This window comes from Lytechinus pictus, unplaced genomic scaffold (genome assembly GCF_037042905.1).
Source record: "Lytechinus pictus isolate F3 Inbred unplaced genomic scaffold, Lp3.0 scaffold_20, whole genome shotgun sequence".
NCBI classification, from domain to species: Eukaryota; Metazoa; Echinodermata; class Echinoidea; order Temnopleuroida; family Toxopneustidae; genus Lytechinus; species Lytechinus pictus.
In genome coordinates, this window is record NW_026974141.1 from 13,320,474 (window position 1) to 13,346,013 (window position 25,540).

The following is a 25,540-nucleotide window of genomic DNA, read 5'->3' on the forward strand; positions in this document are numbered from 1 at the left end:
CCGGCTAAAATATTGCCTAGATCTAAAGCATTATTTCAGGTTAAATTTTTTTCTGGATTACCACATATTTCATATAAAAATAAAGCTAAAGATTTCAAGATTTACTTACGGTTGCATTCTTCCATCTTGGCTTTTCCAGTGAAGAGTATGACGTCATTAGAACGAGACCTGCATGACTCTCGTGATATCTCGCGATCTACGAGAGTCCCGCTAGATGATTTTCGGGCGGATGGGATTCTGAATAAATTTCAGCGATCGTGCTCATTAGCATACGCGTGGCGCTCTGACTGCCTACCCAATTCATCGTACTCCTCGCTCTGCGCTGCAAGAACAAACGTTGGCTCGATCACCTGAAGAGTGTTGGCCCGTGCGTAAAGACAACGTATTAGCAGTAACGTTAGATCTAAATTCTGAAATCTGATTTTCGGATCGTTTTTTTGTACATAAAACATCACTTTATAGGAAAGAAATTACATGCAAATTTAAGATAAATATATAAAATTCAGAAATATCGTACCTTAGACCGCAGTTACTGTTATTTCCTTTCAAATGATGATCAAAACATAATCATTCTCGATCCTTTCGTTTGTCATCGTAAGTTGCCATCTTGGATGACGTCATCATCCTTACAGACGTATTTACCAGTCGCTATACATCGCGATTCGTACCATGCATGCCGCTCGCATATTCAACTAACGTATATGTACGTGCACGCTATCAAATTATTAAAGTGCGTTGGAAAACCGGCCGGCGGGCGACTACGCACGCGCAAATACCAGGCTCATCTCGGGCTCAACCACTGAACTAGAAATACGTATTTCTAGTTCAGTGGGCTCAACACGCACTCCACATACATACAATTATGTACACACATTATCAAAATTGTCAAAAAACGTAATTTGAAAAGAAAAACCATAATGCCGTAATTTGAATGAAAAAACGTAATGATTACGGCAAAAACGTAATGGTTGGCAGCTCTGTAAGTGCGACTCTAAGTAATACAATACTTAAATCTATGTAAACCCCCCGGCTCTTTTGATAATTTTGGGGGCAAAATCGCCCCGAGCCCCCATGTCATTTTTCCTTGGAAGTCACTTACCTTACACGCGCTGACATCACATTCTTTGCATCGGACGACGACGTTGGGTTCCAGGAGCTGAAAGAGACCTTGTGTGATCAAGCCTTGCAGAACCTGCCTATACTTGGCCTTGTTCTTGGTGAGTTCTGTAAGCCTTTCCTGGGCTTCATCCAGAGCTGCCTGCACATGGTCTTCTCTGCATTTCAGGACTTTGAGCCTGGCTTGGTTGAGCATGTTTGACTGGAGACTGGATACATAAAAATAATAACAAACACGGGTTATAACTTCTGAAGGTTTCCATGGCGAAGAAGAATAGTGTAGTAGGTTTCACGGTACACCATGTATCTTTCTTGGGCAAGTGTTGGTCCTGAAAAGAACCACCCAATCTCGACGTTTCGACAAGTGTGTTCTTGTCGTCCTCAGGAGAATGAGCAAAGTTTGTAAAAGCAGGCCTTATATACTCTGTCGAAGTGCCTTGTCACCCACGTCCGCATATGTGGATGTCATGTGACTAATATCTAGCCAATCCTGTAAGGTACCGTGCATACGGCACTTCGACAAGAGTATATAAGGCCTGCTTTTACAAACTTTGCTCATTCTCCAGAGGACGGCAAGAACACACTTGTCGAAACGTCGAGATTGGGTGGTCCTTTTCAGGACCAACACTTGCCCAAGAAAGATACATGGTGTACCGTGAAACCTACTACACTAAATACGGGTTAATATTAATAATTGGATAGCGCTTTTTCCAGAGGATACAAAGCGCTGTTGATGGCATATTACAAGTTAAGGTTTATGGTTATATAAGTGTGTTTTGAGATGTCTTTCGAAGAGGTCAAGAGAAGAGAGGTTTCGGAGAGATGGAGGGAATTTGTTCCAAAGACTGGGGGCAAGAGATTGAAAAGAGTTGAAGCCGGCCTGTTTTCTGGATTTTGGAATGACATATGAAGGAGCAGCTGCAGAACGAAGAGAGTATGTAGATCTTTGTTGCTGAAATAAATGTAAGAAGGAAGTGTGGTTGACAGAGATTTATAGGTTTGAACAAGTATTCGATAAGGTATTCTATCAGAAACAGGTAGCCAATGAAGTTCATCTAGAAGAGGGGAACAGTGTAATGAGCTACAGACTCTGAGGGAGCAAGAACACGTTGTAAGGGCCAATGCTAGCGAACAACAAAAATTTGACCTCATTAAAATGAAAATAAAGAGAGTTCTTTCTGATTTTGACATAATATACCTCAGGTAGAATATTACATCTTTTTCCATTTTCTTCTTTTTCTCATCCCTTCTCTTTTTTCATTGTTTATGGGAAGTTTATTTTATTCATTTTTATAAGTTTTTTTTAAGGGGGGGGGGGGAGGAGGGGGCCAATTGTACCCAAGCCCCCATCTTACAGCAGTGGTTTATGGGTAGGTTGAAAGGACAAAAAAATTCCAAAATAGCTCCCCTCTTGAGTTGTACAAGAACTAACTATGCATGCACAGACCCTTGGTTTTCCCAATTTGCATAGTGCATACTGCAGAGTCTGAAGTAGTGAGACTAGATTCACTGACACAGACTGAGCCTCTGGTGTCTAGTCTTTACTCTAGACCCATTATCAAATAGGCATCTGTGCTTGCAGACTATACAGTGCGTCCCAAAAAAAACTATACACTTTTGAAATGGCTGCCAAATAAAAGATTTAGCACTTTGGGGTAAAAGACTTATAGATATGGAAAGCCAATATAGTCAACTTTCAAATGACACCAAAAAGTTGAAAAACTATTCATGCTTGAGCGAGTACTGCCCACTGAAACAAAGGGTATGAAAATTAGGGTGGGCCGGAATTAGCCTTCCAATTTCTCTCAGGTTTTTTTGTTTGATACTTGCAAAGTTGAGGGTTATTTGGTGAATAAGAGATCAGATGTGATCAGATTGTTGTTTGTGAAAATGTAGTGCATTATTAAATTGAAATGTAATGCATGAGTGATCATGAATTGCAATTTTTAGTGCGGCATTTTGTCTTTATCATGTGGATCTCAACAATGTATTCATGACAGTCAGAAGAGGGGGGTAATATGACTTACATGTAGGTAGGTGAAGTACGTTGATGGTATAACGGTCAACAGAACATTTAGCAACCCCTCCCTCCATCTCTCCCCCCACTTCTTGAGAGACTAAGCTTGACTAGGCTGGGCAGGAATTAGCCTTACAGTTTTTTTGAGAGGTTAGTCCTTTGGAACTTACAAAGCTAAGGGTGTTCTGCTATTTATGAGTGAGATAAGGTTTGGTTTCTTAGGCAAATTTCATGAGTTACTAAATTGAAATGTTATGCATGAGTGAACAGGAATTGTAATTTTAGTGTAGCATATTCATCTTGTGGACCTCAGAAGTGTATTCGTGAGAGTCAGATTAATGTGATGGTACATGTTACAAGCAACAGGCCGAGATATGCTAACTTGCTAAGACTTGGTTAAAAGGGCATTCCTCTTCATTTTGCCCTTTTACAAATTAAAAGTCATATGTACCCTCCCCTCTCCACCTCCATTTCCCAGCCCCCCCTCTCTCTCTTTCTCTGTCTCATTTCATGGATTGTAGCCTATTCAAAACTTAACTGCCAAGTGACCGGTGGCTGATGGTCAGTTTTTTTTATTTAATGATTACCAAGAAATTTAATGATTATGGTGATTAATGAAGTAATTTATTGAAAAAAACGAATGTTTGATTGGTCACATTGCACATTGAATGAGTTGATTTACTGATGAATTGTTGATTGAATGATTGATAGGAAAAAGTTGATGCCCCAATTCAGAATTAATCATTAAATCAACATTCTGCTCTGGACTTCACTTGTACATGACAATAGCCATCAGTCTCTCAACAGGAGGGGAGGGCGGGAAAGAGGGAGGGGGCGGGGGCTGAATGTTCTGTTGACCCTTGTTCCATCAACCTACTTCTCCCACTTAAGTCCTATCCCCCCCTATTCTTCCGACACCCATGAACACATTGCTGATATCCACATAATAAAGTTGAAATGCTGCCCCAAAAGAGATCCAAATGATAAAGTTGAAATGCTGCCCTGAAAGTGTAATTTATGTTCACTCATGCATTAAAGTTCAATTTAATAATTTAAAAAAATTGCTTAAGCAACCAAAACTGGTCACGGTTGATCATTAATTTATCACAACGCCCTTAACTTTGCAAGTTCAAAAGGATTTGCCTCTCAAAAACTGACATAAGTTGGAAGGCTAATTCCAGCCCACCCTAATTTTCATACCCTTTGTTTCAGTGGGCAGTGCTCGCTCAAGCATGAATAGTTTTCCAACTTTTTGGTGTTATTTAAAAGTTGACTTTATTGGCTTTCTATATATGTAAGTCTTTTCCCCCAAAGTGCTACATTTTTTATTTGGCAGCCATTTCAAAACTGTATAGTTTTTTTTGGGACGCACTGTACAAGAACCTCCATACATTTGAACTGATCTCAATGGCCCGTATTCTGAAGTCGGGTTTAACTTAAACTCAGGTTTAAAGTTGTGGTTTAAGTATGGGAAGCCAAATGTATCCAAATATTTTATTAAGTTGGATGTTTCTTATGTTTACTGTGCTCTTTCCTGACTCATCGATCGTGAAGACAATCATCTATTTATACTTCCTGGACAATTATGAATGATTTTAGAGCCAAATGAGCTGAAATATGATATCTCTACCGTTAGTGATTTATGTAACAATTGGCTATCCATACTTAAACCACAACTGTAAACCTGAGTTTAAGTTAAACCCGACTTCAGAATACGGGCCAATAAAAAGTAGGAATATATAATCGGAAAAGCAGCCCCCTTCAGATAATTTTTTTTAAATTCCTGGTATGGTGAACATGCAGCAATATATTGTTGATTTTCGCATGTAATTCGATAACATGCAGGTGCTTATTGACCCAGACTGAAAGGGCTTTTCATGTACATGTATGTAAATTCCAAATATTGCTTCATATGGAAAAGTTATCATCTCATTCTCTGTGACTATTTTTTAATGTGGCTGGTGCTTATCGACCCTGACTGAAGGGCTTGTCATGTACATGTATGTAAATTCCACATATACATTCATATGGAAAAGTTATCATCTCATTCTATAATAATAATAATAGCTGGATTTATAAAGCGCTTTTTGCCTAAGGATACAAAGCGCTGCTATTATTACCCCGGCTTTAGCTCGAGCTACCATCAGAATTACTCCTGCCGGGTACCCATTCACCTCACCTGGGTCGAGTGCAGCACAGTGTGGATAAATTTTTTGCTGAAGGAAAACATGCCATGGCTGGGATTCGAACCCACGACCCTCTGTTTCAAAGGCGAGAGTCAGAACCACTAGACCACGATGCAACCAGGCTAAAATGAATGTGGCTGATGTAAAGAGTACCTTTCCTGATCATGACCTGTCATATATCATGGACTAAATATTGTCTATTCATTGATGTTTAATGTCACAACATTCCAATGTCATGTATTGTGCAGCGATAAATTTGGAGTCCTAGTAGAACAGTATTTTGTTCTAAACAGCCGTTGTTACTAGATACCCAAATCAGGGCCCCGTAACACAAAGGTTAGTGATTAATCGCTTATTTGAAAGAACAAAGCTGATTGGTTCCTAGTCAGTCTACTGAGCAAATTGCGCATGCAACAATGGTCTTGATTGGCCATCACTAATCTTCGTGTTACGGGCCCAGGACTGAATAAGAATGAAACACATATTTTGGCAAAAAGGATGTCAACTAAATTACCAGCTAAATGTATCAGAATCAAGTACACTTTTGAAGAAAAATAGAGTACCGAAGTGTGATCTCATCAATTTTCACTTTTGCATTTCAGCGCTTTTTAAAGTTTTTATACCATAATTTGGTAGAGCACGATAAAAAACTCCTACAACCCTATTGGCCTGGTTCTAAAAGTTAGGAACCAGGCCAAAAATACACTGACTTCTATGGGGCTAATTATGTATTCATGAGGTCATAACTTGGGGCCCCATGGACCAATTCCCACCAAGTTTGGATTATGGGTTATTTTCATCATGCCCTACCAAAATATGGTATAAAAGACGCTGTTCAATGCAAAAAAGTTTTTTGTGACGTCATCACTTTGGTACTCTATACATTTGCTTTCATACAGGAAATGTCGCTTCTGTCATTTACTTCACATTATCTGATTTTTACCACTGGATGTAAATACAGAAATTGTGTGTTGGTGGTTTGAGCAACACACATGTACATATAATGAGGATCAAATTGCATGAAAGTAATGCTCACATTTTTTTTTGAAGATCAAGATTTTTCTCCTTACGGGTGTAAAATTCTGAGATCTTGATTCTCTGTTGCTGAACAAGACGACCTTTCTCGATTTGAAACTCTTCCTCTGCCTGTTAACATTTTAAAAAACAAATACAATACTTCATAATTGTTAAGACACATCTAACTATTAATTTCCCAAATCAACAATCATTTATAAATTATGGGGCAAAGAGGTTTCAGAGGGAGGGGGGTGCAATTTATTTTAGTAAGTATTTGTATTATTTTGGAAACAGCAACTGGAGTTAAAGCCGGTGTACATTTGATAAGCAGCTGGATTAATGGGGCTTGTGATTAAAGGCTCTCATGCACACGAAAGAAAATCTATATTAATTCTATGAAAGGTGTTGGAAACTTAAAACATAACAATAAATATAGAGATTAAATCTAAATCTTAACATTTTATTGCAAAGTATTTATAACCATTTCATATCAGAGTGGTTGAGATGGGTTACAGAGAAAGAAAAACATTATGGAGAGAGGTGGAAAAAGAAAGAGTGATAGTGTGACAAGAGGACAAGAGAGAGAGATAAAGAGAGAGAAAGAAGGAGTGAATGTGGGATGAAACAAATGGTACATGTGTCAGATGCATGTGTATGAGGGATATAGAACGATAGAGAGAGAAAGAGAGAGAGAGGATGTGACTGAAAACATATCTCATGGTAACTTCCTGGCTCTAGAAATAAATTGGTTTTGACTTCACTCAGCATCATGTCAGTTTAGATCCAGTCATTTCATTCTCACACACATGTACATGCAGATCTTGTTCATCTTAAAATATCACAGTAAACAATGTAGAATCTACTTCTATTTATTAATTTATTTATTTACTATTTATATTATTATCATTATTATTATTAGTATTATTATTATTATTATTATTATTAGTAGTAGTAGTAGTAGAAGTAGTAGTAGTAATTTTTTGGGGGGTGGGGTGGTAGTAGTACTACTACATTGTAAGGGCAAATTTTCCTCTGTTTTCTGTCATCTGAAAATGCAAATTTTGCAGTCTTTGATGATCTTTTTTTATATTCTCCTGTGACATAATTATACAAAACACATAACAAAACTATTGTAAATAGTGGAAACTTAAAAAAAAAAAAACAGTAAGATTTCAGCACTGTAGTATACAAAACTTGGCTATCACATGATAAATGCTACAAGGTTGATTCATCAGTAGATCACCTGATGCACGATTTTGTTCAATTGGACATTGCATTTTCATGATTTTGACTGATTTTCCAGAAATCATTTTGGGGGGACCTTGAATTCTGTGATTGTGTGAATTTAGGACTGAATTCTTTCCTGTTTCCTTTATTGCGCCTAACTGGAGACCTATATATTTAGTAGGGGGTTAGACTTCTCAACAGGCAACAAATTATTATTATCATAATTATTAATATTCAATTCCATTCAATGTCTTATTTGCATAAAGAATGCACTTACAAAGATAAAACAATATTTTCCAGTTGACAAAATAAATATAAAATATGAACGAAACAGCATAACAATATAAAAAATACACTTAAAACATTACAAATTAAAGAGTGAAACCCGAGAAACCAGCTGACCCCATAATAATAGTAAAAACAAAAGAAACAGACAACCAGGCCATTTTTTTATTTTTATTTTTTCAAATTTTAATTATTTTTTTACTTTTTTTTTTTTTTTTTTTTTTTTGGGGGGGGAGGGGGGGGGGGGGGCTGGTACTTTTCACTGCCCAAAAATGTAACATTTTAGCTTGGAGGGGGGGGGGGGTGTCCCAAGGCCCTGTGTACTTATTCCCTAATACTATTACTAACCTTTGCATCAATTTCCTCTGCCTTTTCCTTGGCTTCCTGGTCGATGAAAGCCATCATATGTTGGATCTATGAACAAAACAAAATAAAAAACATACATATAACAAAAATAATAATAAAAGATAATTATGATAATAATAATAAAAATAATATAGGTATATTTACCCAGGGAAGCCACTTCAGTTCTGAAAACTGTTCTCTCAGCGGGCCCTGCTATTATTATTACCCTGGCTTTAGCTGGACTGCCTAGGCGCTCAAGCATTCCAGGAATTGCTTCCTACCGGGTACCCATTCACCTCACCTGGGTTGAGTGCAGCACAATATGGATAAATTTCTTGCTGAAGGAAATTACGCCATGGCTGGGATATGATAACCACAACAACAACACTATTAATATTATGATGCAGCATCTAACTATTAAGGCACTTCAATAAATACAAGGTTTATAACACAAATGATATCACTGAAATATGCCTAATTCTTTGAGTTTATAATTAAAGGGGAATGAAACCTTTGGAACAAGTAGGCTTGTGTCGAAACAGAAAAATCAAAGAATAAGAACAAAGAAAGTTTGAGAAAAATTGGACAAATAATAAGAAAGTTATGAGCATTTGAATATTGCAATCACTAATGCCATGGAGATCCTCCCATTGGCAATGCGACAAGGATGCATGATGTCACATGTGAACAACTTTCCCTTTGATGGACTATAAAATACCCTCAAAATGTATCTTTTTGCTCTTTCTTATGGTGATACAAACTATTTATCCACGATGTATTCTTTAAAAATCTGTATTACATGCCCTCCTATAGAAAAAACACATGATCTACTGATACATGTAGATATGATAAAAGAGGCAGTTTATGTGAAATAAATACTAAATTAATGGGGAGAGCTGTTCACAAGTGACATCACACATCTTTGTCGCATTGCCAATGTGAGGATCTCCACAGCATTAGTGATCGCAATATTCAAATGTTCATAACTTTCTCGTTATTTATCCGATTTTTCTCAAACTTTTATTGATCTGTTTCTTTAATTTTTCTGTTTTCACACAAGCTATCTTGTTCCAAAGGTTTCATTCTCCTTTAAGTCATGTGGAGCGTTGTGGCCCAGTGGATTAGTCTTCGGACTTTGAAACAGAGGGTCATGGGTTCAAATCCCAGCCATGGCGTAATTTCCTTCAGCAAGAAATTGATCCACAGTGTGCTGCACTCAACCCAGGTGAGGTAAATGGGTACCGGTAGGAAGTAATTCCTTAAAAAGCTGTGTGCGCTATGAACGCCTAGCTTAGCCGGGTAATATAGGAGCGCCTTGAGCACCTAAAAAGGTGGATATGTGCGCAATATAAATATCCTATATTATTATTATTATTATTATCATTGAAGCATTGTGAGTTATGTTTCAATGATCACAGAAAGGTCTGAAAGTATAAATTGTTGCATTAAATGATTCATAAGCATTCATTGATAGTTTCTGACATTCCTATTCTTAAAAGATACTTTATCATGAATGGTCCGTTTGTTGCCGAATGAAAAATTTGGGACTGGATTTCCTTGTCTTGTCTGTTTTTCTTTCCTTTCATTGTATTTTCTCTTTTTTTTTTACCTGTTTGTTTTCTTTTCATTGTTTCTTTATTTTTTCTTCTCCAGGATGAGTCGCCTATATTCTGGAGTGGGAGGGGGGGGGGGCATAGGCGGCGGAAGCGGGGGGGCCGTGTCCCAACCTAAATTTGAGGGGGGGGGGGTGATCCCCTAAATTTTTTGTTGATAACCTTTTTTTTGGTTTTGCTTGTCAAAAAAATTTGGTGGTCCCCCCTAAAATTTTTGGCTTCTGCCGCCAATGTGGGGGGGGGGGGGCACTTCTTAACAAGTATTGGCGTGTGAAACCTTACCCTTAACAAGTATTGGAAACAAAACAATACCCTTGGCAAGTATTTCCTGAATTGAACCCCGAAACAAGTAAAGCGATATTTCAATTTTTATATGTCACGGATGTCGGTCGTACCTTTACCTACTATTTGGGTTTAGTACGGCCCCACCTCCCACACCTCGTACTCTAAACACGTAGTGTTGACTGTTAAACAAAAAGTACATCCTTTATAAAATATTTCAGTCTTAATTTTTTATACCCTCGCAAATTTTACCTTAAACACGTAGCTTTCCTAGCGAAATAGATACCCTTTTTTCATTCAGTGTTTTTTACACCCTTATTACGTTATGTTCATAACATCCCCGATCTTGAAAAAGACATCCTTTTTACATGTTTTTTTGGTCGTGCATGGTATCCACTCGTCAATGTAAGTGCCCCCCCCCCCCCCGGCCTATATTTTACCATAAAAAAGTTTTCCTTATAAATCTTGTATTTCTCCCCTATGGCTCCCGTAAAGTTAAGAGTGGGTTTTGCTCTCAATATTATTCAGAGGGAAAAACAAACCTGCGGCTTTTCAAAACTTAAGGTCCCAAGATGAAAATCACCAATGGCGGCAGGCTTACATCAGGATCCATCCTGTATCTTCTATGCAACCAGTAGGAATTGATTATTTTTACCACAAAACTTTTTAAAACATAAAAAAAAACATTTTTCATAATCTTTGAGATTTTTCCTCCCTTATTTTTTTTCTTTTCTCTTCCTTTTTTTATCTTTCCATATTTGAAATGATTTTTTCTTTCACATTCTTATTCTTAACGTTTATCTTTTCTTTTCTTTTTTGTCTCTATTTTTTTTCTTCCTCCTAATCCTATTGACATTATTTAGCCAAACGGCAACGACAACCGACCTTTCGGCTTCTGCCCTGAAATCTAAATCCATTCCAATTTCCATGCTATTTTATTTTCTATTCACCTCTGACTCTGTGACTGTGCTATGATGCAACTTCAGATTTTGGCCGCCGCCGCCATGCACCTCCCCCCCTCCCTGGCCGAGACCCTAGGGGCCTGTTGCATGAAATGGTCTTTGGTAGGACCACTCTACGTAAGAACGAGATATCGCTCAACTGTTTCACAAAGCCGGTTTGGGCGATACGAAGGATGGTCCTTGGAAAGACACCTCCAGACATGTCCTACGTAGGCATGATCTTCTTTGCACACCGCCCGCCACCGTCGGCATTGAGAGAAAGTGCGTTTACGGCAAGCCACACTGACATATCACCTTTAAACATTTTTTGGGGTTGCACACTGATGCATTTTGTCTGGGATGGCGCCAAGTTATTTTTTATATGGGGGATAGTTGTCATCAATTTCAGGTCGTCTTTTTGCACGGCAAGACGACCTAAAACAGATGTCATTTGAACTTCTCCGGGCATTATGTCCGGGGTAATGTAGGCCCAAATATTTTTTAAAATATGTTTTCTTTTATTCTCCGTCCTATCCCCACACCATTTCCATTAATTTTTTTTGAAATATTGAAATGGGCGGCACTATCTCTCTGACCCCTCATGCTTTCTCATTATAGATAATTAAACAACATGAAAACAAATATCTTTAAAAGAAATGATGTAAGGTAAAAAAACTTGTTTATAACGTTCAGCAAAAAAACAAACACGATACAAAACTAAAATGTTAAACATGGTAAATCATTCATTTATTTTTATTTCATTTTCATTATAATTTTTTTTTTGCTGAGATTAATTTTAATCAATGAAAATTAATTGTCGGATTTGGGCTAACTTGAGATGTGAAACAGTGAAACAAAACAAAAAATCTGCAGTAACAAAATAGCTAATTGAATTTAAGATACAGATTAGGCCTATATATAGCTTACGAATCCATTACAATTATTACAAATGAAGATAAGCTAGTTCATATTAAAGAAAAGATTATGGAAAGTCCATATACGAAGAGGCGCATGTTAAATCGTAGGGTAGACCCCTTTCGGCCCCTATGTAATGTTGAAGCAATAATGTAGTCTCTACATACTCCTCAACTTTGAAATGTTGAACATATATATTTCTCATATTCTTAAACCTTATATTCTTATATAAGCTTCCATAAATTAAGTGATCAACTTTAAAGATGACCAACGTTTATATGATCATTGTAATATTTAGCATTATTTCTGTAAATAGTATTTTTTCCATTGCGGATATTAATTGCACACCTTTTTCTATGTTTTAATTGTAATTGCAAAGCTCTACTTTATCCACTTGGACATGTTTGCAGCAATTTTCATATTTTCCTTGTCTTCGGTTACTCATCATGCAACTGAGGCACTTGTTCACTGCAACCATCCTGCCTGTGGGGAATCTACAGGTAGGACTATGGCATGCCAATGCTGTACAGAGCACACACTTTAAAAAATCATTAAAATATCACTTTTGTGACCAAAATTATTTATTTCCATACAGTTGCAATTCATTTTTCAATAGTTACCTGGGAATAATTGTTGTATTCACTAGTGCGCTCAAAAACTTGAATTTTGGGCATATTTTTGTGTACGCCCTCTATTGGTGGAAAGTAATATGGCAAGAAAATTTTCATTTTTTTCTCTATTTCTAATTAAGAAAAAAATAATTTAAAGAATCAAATTTACTTAAGGGCCAAGTTGTATGATGAATAATAGGTGTAATGGAAACTGTCAGTGTAAAAAAATCAAGCATTTGTCCCAAAGAAAAGAGAAAATAAGCCAAACATTGCCACCCTTATTTTGCCACACATGGAGATATAACTGAGAACAAGGTTATATCATAACCTTGTTCATTGAATGAGTGAACTGAGGTATGTTTATACTCTAAACACTATCATTTGTATTTCTTGCGTTATATCTGACAAATAAAATAAATAAATTAGATTTTTCACAGGCAGCCTCTCATATATTCCATTTTAGTCTCATACAATCAGACACTGTTGATTTTGTTTACTCCATTAAAACCCTATTTTTACCTCAACAGATAACATATTAACGCATAATTTGCAAAATCATCATTAAGACATTATATATATGTATTCTATAAAAAAAATCAGTGTATTGAACTAATAAAATGTCGAAAGTACTTAGTTGAATCAATTTTTATGTCGGACAAGGGTCTCTTTCATTGAAATATCAATGAAAGGTGTCTCTAAAAGGACACCGTGTTCTAAATAAGGGAAATAATGAAAATTTCGATTTTATCCACTCCTAGTACCAATGAGGTCCAAACATTACATGTATGGACCTCATAGGCGACATCAGTGATAAAACCGGTTAGACATTGCCGTTTCTATTTGCACCCAAGAACTTTGGCAAATGTACGCCTTAATACATAGTGGATGGTAACAATTTAGGTATTAATTAGTTTTAAACATGATAAGGAAACTTCTACGACATTTGAAATTTAATGGATTGAGGTTAAACTTACATTTTCAGTCTTTTTTCTTGAATTCTTGGTGAGCGTTCCAAACGCTGTGGGGACTGATCAACTACGATGTGATTCACGTACTGGTCAGCTGATTGGTCAGGTGATCGGTTGGTTATCTTTTTGTCAGACGTTCATAATTTATATTACAATATATCAATCTTCAGTATCTTGATTTCAAGCATCAGTATTACAGGGAAAAGTCATTATCGATTGGAATCAATGGCAGATCGGGGGGGGGGGGGGGGGGGGGGGTTGAGCATTTCTGGCCCGTTCCACCTTTTGAGATTCATAGTCAATATTTTGGATGTAAAAAAAAAATGTCGTTCGTACAAAGTTAAGTCCCCCCCCCCCCCACCTCCTTATGAGAATCACAGCAATATTTGTAATGGGGATATTTTGTTCATATTCTTTGCTCTTTTTTGTCCTTTTCTTTTTTGCTTCCCAAATTTATTTTACTTTGAACATATGACTTTCTATATTTAATGACAAACTTTTTTAGGGGGGTGGGGGCTTGTCAAATATAACGCGCGACAAGATGACCTTCTTTTTTTAGTGACAACTTTTTTTTTATTTGTCAAATTTTACGAGAGACAAAATGACCTTCGATCATTATTAATTAAACCTTTTTTTTGGAGGGTAGGGGGCTCGCCAAATAGTGACACACTTTTTTTTGTAAAATGTTATGCAAGAAAAAATGATCTTCAATCATTATCAGCTACCTTTCATTTTTTTTTAGGGGGGGGGGGGGGGCTTGTCAAATTTTACTTGGGACAAATGACCTTCATTTTTTAGTGATTTTTTTTTTTATACTTGACAAATTTTAAGAGGAACAAAATGGCCTTCAATCATTTTTAGTTAAAACCTTTTTTTGGGAGGGGGGCTTGCCAAATATTTCACAAACAAAATGAACTTCAATTTTAGTGACCATCTTTTTATTACTTTTAAAATTTCACGCAGGACAAAATGACCTTCACTTTTTTTTAATGTTATGTTATATCGAGATTTTTTACCTGACTGCTAAAAAAGCACGAATGCCTGTGAGCAAGCAACCAGGGGACCAACGGCTTAAGGTCCTCTCCGAGGGACCTGGTAATGAGGATAAGCCTTAAGGGCACTAGCGCACCACTTGGGAATCGAACCCGGGTCACCGGAATCCGAAACCCCTGCTCTACCGACTGAGCCATCGCGCCTCCGATATGTTAAACTTGGGGGGGGGGGGGGAGGCTTGCCAAATATTACACGGACAAAATGAGTCTTTTATTTTTAGTAACCATCTTTTCTTTTTACTTTTTACAAAATGACAATTTTTCTGTGATAACCTTTTTGGGGGGGTTGTCAAATTTTACTTGAGAAATTGCACCCCCCTACTTTGGAAAATCGAAGATTAAGATCATGAGTATAGCCTACATCTCAGAGGCATAAACAGATGGGGGCATGGCTGGCCATCCCCCGAGTGGATTTCACCTGAAAAAAAAACATAGGAGCAACGGAAGGAAGAAAGAAAGAAAAATGAAAGAAAGAACGAAAGGAAATTTAAAAAGGAAAGTAATGTGAGAACAAATAATCCGGGGGGGGGGGGGGGGGCTACTCAGATAATAAAAAAATCTGCCATCTGTAATTAAATTGGATTAGTTAATATCCAGAGGTCCCAGGGCTACCAACATACATGTAGCGCGGGCAGTGCATGGCGTACCTAGGATTTTCCACAGGGGGGCAAAATCGGCCGCCAAAAAATTTGACAAGCAAAAAAAAAGGAAAAAAAGGCTCTTCAATGAAAAAGGTCTTCAATCGTACCAGAACAAATTTGACAAGCAAAAAAAAAGTCTTCAAGCTCGCCAGGGGGGGCAAAATAGGTATTCAAGCTCGTCGGGGGGGGGGGGGGGGGGGCAAAATAGGTTTTCAAGCTCGTCAGGGGGGCCGGGGGGCAGAGATATGTAATTTGCATGGGTTTGTGACTCATCGGGGGGGGGGGGGGGCAGACTGCCCCCCCCCCCTAGGTACGCTAGTGCTCGGGACTTACATTACATAACTTTTATCTTCCACATGCGACATGTACTATGCCCCCTCTTATATACCCCTGTTATGCCCCTGCACAGACTCGTCTACATTGATTTCGATATTTAAGCGTCATTATAAAATTATAGCAAAAAGAACGCCTTGATTAAAGGCCATTACCCCTAGAGACTCGCGAGCGTCATGTGACAACTCGCCCTGGATTTGCACGTACAGGATCCTATGGCGACAAAATCCATCGCAAGAGTTGGCCAGAAGAGGCGATGAAAACACAAAATTTGGAAAGAAAAGAACCCGTGAGTACCCGTTTTACATTATAATTATGAAATTAGTATATAATTGATAACATAGACCTAAATTTAGGCCGTAATTTTGATTAATTTGCTGGAAATTCAAGGCCAAAACGTACCCGTCTGGCGTCGACTTTTCCAACACGCGTTGGAATAGCGGTGTAGCCCCAGAGTGATTTTATCCAGTTATGTTTGTGAATCTTGAAAGTTTTTTCTCTTTTTACCTCATAAAGTACGCTCCATACATCAATTCTACAATCAGTAATAAATAAAACATTATTTGATCCCCTTTTATTGAAATATATATGATTGTATGAAAAGTCGTCATTCCGAAATAAAAGGTTCAGGTGACGATGAAGACTAAATATTTTCCCGATACTATCGATATCAAACGATGTCGCGGACTTGAAAGACAAAATTGCCTTCGTGAAACGGAAAGCGCTGATTTGTCGCCAATCTTCCTATCTCGGAAGAATGGTCCTAGGACGTTCCTACGTATCGCTCATCTCGTCATGCGATCGGCCCGAGCCGTAGTAGTGGTACCGCTACTAACAAGCTTTCGATTGTCTGCGACTGCAACGTATTCCTAGTTCACCGGAAGTGGTGACACAGCTCGTTCAGTATCACGTTCGTACATTGATGAAAACAGTTTCGATTTAAGTCGACGTATACCCGTACAGTATTGCTCGGAATAAAGTTGACACCCTTCCGAAGGGTCACGCATCTACCGCGAGACAGGCGTGACCCAAAAAATTACCACCAGCCGATTTCGCGCGTGAAATTCACGCGTCAATTTCACGCATGCAGCTGGCAGAAGAGAGGCCCAATGCTCACGTAAAACACGAGATTTTTTCAGATTTGATCTCTATTTGTTCATGTAGTTTGCGCCTCAACTCTAGGCACTTTTTGGTCAAAACACGACGCAATCCCGATGCAATCCCGTCGGTTTACTAATGGATGGTCTATTATCACTTGGTCTAATCATCAGATGGGCTAAACCCACTTAGTCCAATTCTCTTTTAATTCACCATCCCGTCATTTGCACTTCAAGATATTCAACCCGATAGACAGCGGGTTGAAAATCCTAAATTCCCAATAGCTAGACAGCGGGTTGAAAAACTGCCTCAAGCGCGCGCATCAGACGAGTCCCCGCTAGAAATCCATGTGCCCAGCTCCTGACCGAGTGACCCAGTTATAGTTGCATCTTTGGCTTAAAGGACGAGTAGATTATCTTTCCACTGTTTATTTGTGGAGCTAGCTCCATGGTTTATTTTTCAGTGTTTATGTTATCAAAGACGTCTTCCGTTTAAAGGACAAGTCTTGCTTTTTATGCAGGTTCCCTCATATTTCACTCTTTTAAATTGTCTTTAATTCCAAATCGCTATTTTCTTTAATTTGAATTAATTGTTGTCTGATTTGTATTCTCATAAGTTTTCTGATATTATTTTCATAATTTTGTTTGTACTTGTGAAATATGTAAAATAAAGTCAAATCAAATCAAGTAGATAATCTTTTTCTATCTTTTATTTTTTATCTTTTGTTCTTCAATTCTGTAATTTTAATCAGGTACGTATTTCATTCAAAAGAACGAGTATTTTCATCATTTTTCTATTCATCATTCAAAGAAGAAGATTCGCTTTCCATCATTTTCTGTTCATTGTTTTTTTGTTTTTTTTTAATCAGTAATACATCGTTCATTTAAAGGACGAGTTGATTTGCTAACCATCATTTTCTGTTTATCAATTCTGTTTTTTCTTCAATTTCCTCACTTACGTCTTTTAATCAAAGATTTGCTTTCCATCATTTTTCTGTTCATAAATTCAGCATTTTTATTTTATCAGTTACGTCGTTCATTCAAAGGACGAGTAGATTTGCTTACCATCATTTTTCTGTTCATTGATTGACCCTTTTCTCATTTAATCAGTTACGACGTTAATTCAAAGGACGAGTATAATTCAGATTTGAGTTTTATTATGAAGTTATGAAACAGAGATTTAGAATCAAGTTAGAATTAATCATAGTTATAGAACATTAAAAAAAAAAACACAACCAATGAGATGTGAAATCCATTAAGAATGGAACAGATATTACTAGATTTGCTAACCATCATTTTCTGTTCATCAATATTCTGTTTTTTTTTTTCATCACTGACGACTTTTATTCAAAGATTCGCTTTCCATCATTTTCTGTTCATTAATTCTGTATTTTTATTTTATCAGTTACGTCGTTCATTCAAAGGAAAGTAGATTCGTTTTTCCCAATTTCTGTTCATCATTATTCAGTTTTTTTAATATAATTTCATCATTTACGTCTTTTATTCAAAGAAGATTCGCTTTCAATCATTTTCCTGTTCAATTCTGTATATTTTATCAGTTACATCGTTCATGGCAAGAACGAGTTGATTCCTTTTCCATCATTTTTTGAGTTCCATCAATTCTGTGTTTTGTTTTCATTGTTCATCAGTTACGTCTTTTATCTAAAGAAGAAACGCTGTCCATCATTTTTCTGTTCAACAATTCTGTATTTTTATTTTATCAGTTACATCGTTCATTCCAAGAACGAGTAGATTCACTTTCCATCATTATGACGTTCAGAGCACGAGTAGATTTGCTTTCCATTTTCCTGTTCATCAATTCTGTGTTTTAATTTAATCAGTTTCGTCTGTTTATTCAAAGAACGAGTAGATTTGCTTTCCATCATTTTGTGTTTATCAATTTTGTGTGTTTATTTTATCGGTTACGTCTTTTATTCAAAGATGATTCGCTTCCCATCATTTTTCATTTTTTCGCTATCAATAACAGTTGATTTTATACCCAAAGATATTAATTAACAATATCATCATCATCATTTGTATATTTATTCTCCTCATTCAATTCTTCTTATGTCTTTCACTTCTTTTTGTTCCTGTTCTTCTTTCTTTACCTTTATCTTTACCATGTTCATTCGTTCATCCACCATATCATATGTTGCTTCTCTCTTATCCTTATCTTCTTTATCCTTTATTTCTTTCTCTTAGCCGTCGTCTTCTTCCTCCTACTTCGCCCACTTTTCTCTTCGATCGGCTATCTTGAACCCCCCCCCCTTCCCGGAAAAAGAATACCCGCAAGTGGCCCTGCTTTAAATGCCTAGCATCAGCACTTTCTGAAAAATCTTATTCAGTCCCCCCCCCCTTGTGTCTTCCTTAAATATTTTTTTTGCATGTTGTGTTACTCTGTTCCCTTTCTCTCCGTCCATCATTCCAGCAACAGCCTCCCCCTACAAGTAATATATCGTCTTTTTACGCCCGCCCGTATAAGACGAGACGTAACTTGGTATCACGCTCGGTATCCGTCTGTCCCTCCATTCGTTAACATTTCCTTATAAACATGATAACTCCAGTTTAACATAACCCGAGGCTTATATTATTTGGTGTGTATATGATACAAGCGTCAAAAGGTCAAGTCACCACCTTCCACTTTTTTTGATTGACCAATATACTCCATTTTCCGTGTAACCCGAGCGAACACAAAAAACATTGACAAAATATCAAAAAAATGTTTGGTAAAACATGAAAATGTTTAAGGGAAATGTTAAAATCATAAAATGTATGGTTTTCTCAATGCTATAATACATTTTCTTAACGTTTAGCATTTAAAACGTATTTCCCTAATGTATTTTAGTAATATTAATAAAATGTTGCAATGATATATTTTTACGAATTGACTCGTTTTAATCCATGTGCATATTATCTCTTGCTAATTTGTTTATTTATATTCATTTTATGTTGCCCTGTGTACTGTTCGTCTATATAGAACAGACAACCTGGACTTATTGTAATTGTTTCTCTTTTTATCAAGAACAGGTGATTTTATACAAAAAAATATAATTGATTTTCAATATCAACATCTTCCTCCTTATCATTTTTCTCATGGCCATCATCGTCACTCTCATCACCACTCCGGGCTCCCAAAAGCCGACTATATTGGACAATTTGGGGGTGGGCATTGATCATAGACTGGCTTAATCACTGATCAGTGGGCCGGCTTAATACATGTTCTATTCAAACAGTTACACAAAAGATCATTGTGTAACTTACAGTCTTCTCATTGTTAGCTGTTCTATAATCTTCACACCTCTATTCATTGTCCGCAAAACGCGCCAGACGGTGTAATTAATTGACCCCAGTCAAGTCCACATATAGCTAGGGTTGTTCAATTCAACCACGTTTCAAGAGTAATTAATATACGAGTAGACATTCCTGATCTTATCTAATATCTGTATAAAATAATGTACACATTAGATAGGGAAGATTGATACTGAAGAAATAAAACAATGTAAGAGTCTTGTACCGTCATATTATACATGTATGACTGATGGAACGATTGAAGTTAAAGAGAAATGCGAGAGAAGAAAGGAAAGAATGATCTGAAGAAATCAAATAATTAAATGTATATAGACTTAAAAGAGATTGAACAAGAACGGTAGAAGAATAAAAGATAAGACAATAACAATTGATAGTGAATAAAATAAAGGGATAGACGTAGAAGATATTCAACAAAAAATTAAGAGCGATAGAAGAAAAGAGGACCGGAACTATTGATATTGAATAATAAAATAAAGGGATTGACTTAATAGAGATTAAGAGAAATTAAGATATATATATATAGCAGCCGTATGTGTACGTGTAGAACAAGAGAGGTTGATACTGACTAAATGAAAGCAAATGATTGATAAATTGGAACGACTGATAAGAAAAGAAATACATGTAACCCACCCCCTCACCCATGCTGATGCCAGGCCGTCCTCGACTATACCCGATGTTCAAACTATAACTATGTTGTGCATTAAATGAATAAGGTAAGTTTGTCTTTCCACATTTCTAGCTGATTGTTTTACTTTAATCATTTTTCATACACATTCATGAAAAACGTACTGCGCAATTTAATGTCATTTAATTGGATATATTTCTTTTTTTTATTTAAGTATACTGCCACTTCCGGACATATTGTTTCCATTATTGTTTTATTGCTTGGTTTTCCCTCATTCGCTCCCTCAATAATTTTAATCACATCATATCACTACTGAAGTTTAGGGGTGGATCCAGCTTTTTAAACGGGGCCCGGGGGGTTGTATGCTTATTCAGTAAAATCTTACAAGTTGATAAAAAATGAGTTTCACTCCCAAATAAAGGTAATATATTCCACGAAAAATCTGAACATAAAAGCAAAAAGAAACCTAAACGAAAAAAAGTCAGTTCATGGCCGTATGCAGCGGGGGGGGGGGGGGGGGGGGGGGGTGGGGGGATATTGAAAACTTAATATTTTTTTTTTTTTACAAAATTAATTAAAGGCATGCACGAAATGCTTCAATTGCCCTTTACAGAATGGAAAGACGCAATGACAAGCTCGGTCACTTTTCTCACTTCCTTTCAATTTTGTTTTATTTTATGCATCTTGCCCACCCCCCCCCCTACCCGCGAAAAATTTCTGCATACGGCCATGGGTCAGTTCACTTATGTATGTCCGATATTTACCACAACAAATATTTTAATGACTCTCGATTGAAAGGGGAAGGGTGCTTATGCCCCCCCCCATCCTCTACGGCTCAAATTCACATTTTTTTTTAATTTCAAAATTTTGCTTGTTTCGATTTCAAATGGGATTTTCAATTTCAGAAAAATTTTCCTTAGTACTTGTTCCCATTCTTTATTAAGTTCTCGCTATGCCTCTTAGAACTTGTTTTTTGTAGTATTTCTCGTTGATATTAGGCATAATCTATTCATTTTATTTTACTCCTAAATCATACTATAATTAAAAGAAAAAATCCATCTCGTGCGAGTACTCGTTTATGCTTTTGCAGATACCGTACCAGAAATGCACGAGCTCGAAAGAAAATCAGATTGCTTGAACTAAGTTACAACAAAATCACCAAATAGAAAGTATTTCGTGCTTTTTGTGCTATCCCGGTGATTGTTACTGAATCTAAACTCATTCTCTTCGGTAAAATGATACAGGTATTGTATTTTTTTAATGATGGACGTCCATTTTAGAGACAAAATCGGAAGTATATGCACCGTCACTGTCCTCGATCGCTGCCTCTGCTCACATGTACCGCCTACTGGTACCGTAGTGTACCGTACGATGACTACCTAGCTTAGCTACCGTATACTATTCTCGTACTAGTGACAGTGTGATGGTAGCTAGCTATCTAGTACTTAGTAGTACAATTCTTCAAGACTTAGTTAAGCCCAGGCCTAGCGTTGATCGTATACCCATATATGCTTACTTTGTCTTTGTGGCAATGCAGATATCGACGAGTGAGGGATATGTTAAGCACATTACAATTACAAGCCTTCACAAGGCACAAGCAATTTTAATAATGTTGATTCTACTCGATTGTCATAATGTGAATGTCCAGTCAGATCCTTTATGCCCAGTCGCCATATTATTACCAAGTTAGCAAAGATCTAGTACCACTAAAGATCTATTTGAGAATATCGACTAGGAGTAGGATTGTAGATCTAGTCTAACCCATGCTCATGATAATGACAGTGCAGAGCTCCGATTTACCTCTATTCTGGATATGCTATCATAAAGAAATACGAAACCTGCATCATTGGACTGAAGAAGAGTAAGTCTACAACATGCACATACTAACGTTAGGTCTACATTTTTTAAAATACAGACAGCAAATTAACAATTACAATGTAAATGTTAATTTGCTGTCTGTATTTTAAAAAGATGTAGACCTGACGTTAGTACGTGCACATGGGCGAATTTGTAAGCAAACATAACCGAAGATATAATACTTACAGTTAATTGACCTGATGTTAATCAGGCCAATGTGATCCATTGTCTGACTTCAGTGGTTCATCTTTGTGCCTTCAGGCTAATCCACCGTTGGGTCTTAGTTAAGACCAAATATTTACTTATATTGACAAATATACATCTATATATCAAATCAAATGCATGTTTCTAAGGAATGATAAGGGAAAAAATGAGTCGAGCAAGCATTAGCGTACCTACGGGGGGGGGGGGGGGGGGGGCAGAGGGTACAGACTGCCCCCCCCCCTGATGAGTCACGACTCTTGCAAGAGACGTATCCCTGCCCCCCCCTAACGAGCGAGCGAGATACAGATGGCCCGCTCCTTTGAACTTGAAGACCTTTTTTTTTGTCAATTTTTTTTCTGATATGAAATCCGTAATTTGTGGTTGAAGCCCTTTATTTTTCTTTTTCTTGTCAAAATTTTTCCTGGTATAATATCTTTTATTTCTGGTCGAAGACCTTTTTTTTTTGCTTGTCAATTTTTTTGACGAATTTGCCCCCCCCCCCCTTTGGAAAATCCTAGGTACGCCACTGCGAGCAAGAGATGACAGCAGAGGTGACGTGATTCAGTGAGAGGAGAGAATATAAAAACAATTCTGAAAACTACCATTCGAACAATGAAGATTAATAAAAATTGATAAAGATATATGGTTATGACAATCGGGTGACAATAAATTGACACTTAAATTTTTTTTTCTTTGTTAATTCATAAACACCAGATTGAGCGTCGCATAACAAAAAAAAAAACACATACACACAAAAAAGGGATTCAAAAGGATTGAGAAGAGTGGAGTAGAAAAAAAGGGTAGGGATCGAGGGAAAAGTGAGCTGAGATAGCGATAGAGTAGAAATTCAAGAGTGAGACATGGGTCAAATGGAAATATATCAACATAAAAAACGATAAAAAATAAAATATGAGGAAACAAGGGAAAAGAACACTGATTGTAATTAAGCATGAGTCAAGGACATTCGTGTTGCAATCAAATTAAGCCCTGTAGGCTGTACGTCCTGTGTTTGTGTGACTAGATCGAGTGGTGGGAGAAAAAAAGGAGTTTATCATTCCTTATATCATAATGGCGGAAGAATGTTTGGCAATAATGCACTGAAAATATGATGAAATTAAATCATTCTGGTTGCAAACAAAGTTAGAGAATGACGATAAAGGAATGTAAGGAAATAAACAATAGGTCTGTTTTTTCCAGCCTCGGCGTCTCTTGCTTAATCTAGCCACCCCGCCCCCCTTTCTCTCCATTTTCTTTTGCTCCCTCTCCCTTGATCATTTCCCCCTCCATCTGTCTCTCGTATCTTTCGCTCTCTCCTTCTCTTGCTCGATTCTGTCCATTCTTATCTTGGATGCTCCATTTTCTTATAACTAACTACTTATCCCAGAAAGTACGTGATCTCATCTCGACCCGACTTTCATTCAACGAAGTTCAGAAAGATGTAAATTTGAGGGCGATGACACGAGCGTGCATTAAAATTGTGCACTCGCGCCAAGCTCAACAGCTCTATGATCTTTTTTTTGTTTGGGTTTCGAGGAGACGGCATCTTACGGCAATAAGTTGTTGCTGTACATCGTAATTTCGAGAGAGACATCGCGGCAAGTCAGGAGGGCTAATTCGAGCCATGTGAGTTGTCCAAATGGTGACATTTTATTAATTATCAAATCAATATCTCTTCGACAGAAGATCGTCCCTCCTTCTGCGGTATTATCGCGGTAATACACGAGATTTTCAATTAAAAATCTCGTGGTACATTACCGTGGTAATTTCTCTCAGAGTGCGACTCCCGCCGATGGAAATTTGCTGGTGGTAATCGCGCGCGACCCGATTTCACATCGACTTACGCGGTACAGCGCGGTAAAGCGTCAACTTTATTCCGAGCAATACTGTACCAGGCCACAGCATATACCAGCGTGATAGCGAGCGGGCCGTGGGCCGATGCTCGGCCGGAAATCAGGCGTAGCATCACGCTACGAACCAGTGGGGCGACTGTGGGTGCAACATTTGCACTCTTGCGCAAAAAGCCGAAAAAACACAGTTGTTTGGAAATAGATCATCAGTTACCTATCGGATATGTAGTGTCTGAAAACAGGACACACTAAATGTAATGGAAAAGCAGGTAACAAGCAGTAATTTGCAGTTTACCAGCCCTGCTGAATCAACGAAACTCAAGTGTTGATGCGGCTTCGTTCATTTTTGCTAAGCTTGGATGACGTCATCATTTACGAACAAACGCTCGTTCGAGCACTATGACACCGAACGTCAAAACCCTCAAATACGAGTCACAGATTTGGGCAGTGAACGAGAAGGCTCGTCACAGATTACTTCGCGCATGCGCAGCGCTCCCAAAAGTCCTTAATCTCGTACGTTCACATGACACGTCACAGAAAACGAAAGCTCTCTACTACCACCGGTACGCTAGCGCTTGGCTATGGCTTTACTATTATATAGTTCTCCCCGCATGCGACGGGGACCCGCCTACCCGGTCGGCTCAGTCAGCTCTCTCACTGTCACCGCCGCGCTGATCGAATTCTACTCCTCTCACTTTCAGCCTCTCTCTCTCTCAACCACTAATCTACGACTCAACGCATAAGTAAAAATATTTTCAAAGCCTATTCTAGAAGACTTACCTGTTTCTGAACATCTTCGTCGCTTAAAGCCATTGTAATTCTTGTTAACTTTACCAAAATATCCTCAACAATCTTTCCGAACTGCTCGAGCGAGATCCCGTGAATGAATGACGTCAGTGTGTCATATCGATCATGAACATTAGTTTCTTTTGTTTTCAAATACGTAATATTTTGGTTTATTAAGGTACAAAACAAATAAATTAAAATAAATTAAATAGATTTATAATTTTTTTAAATGGTTTTAGAAGTTTAAATATGATAAAATAAAATTC

General features: G+C 37.5%; 1 protein-coding gene across 1 annotated transcript; it reads right to left on the reverse strand.

Moving 5' to 3' along the window:
• Nucleotides 1-248: 248 nt before the first annotated feature.
• Nucleotides 249-25,301, reverse strand: LOC135157807 (V-type proton ATPase subunit E-like). The gene is made up of 5 exons (XM_064114746.1): nt 25,269-25,301; nt 8,197-8,262; nt 6,356-6,465; nt 1,061-1,325; nt 249-350 (listed from the first exon to the last, which is right to left on the reverse strand). Exons 1-5 carry the CDS (start codon nt 25,299-25,301, stop codon nt 249-251), a joined length of 576 nt encoding a protein of 191 aa, XP_063970816.1.
• Nucleotides 25,302-25,540: the final 239 nt, after the last annotated feature.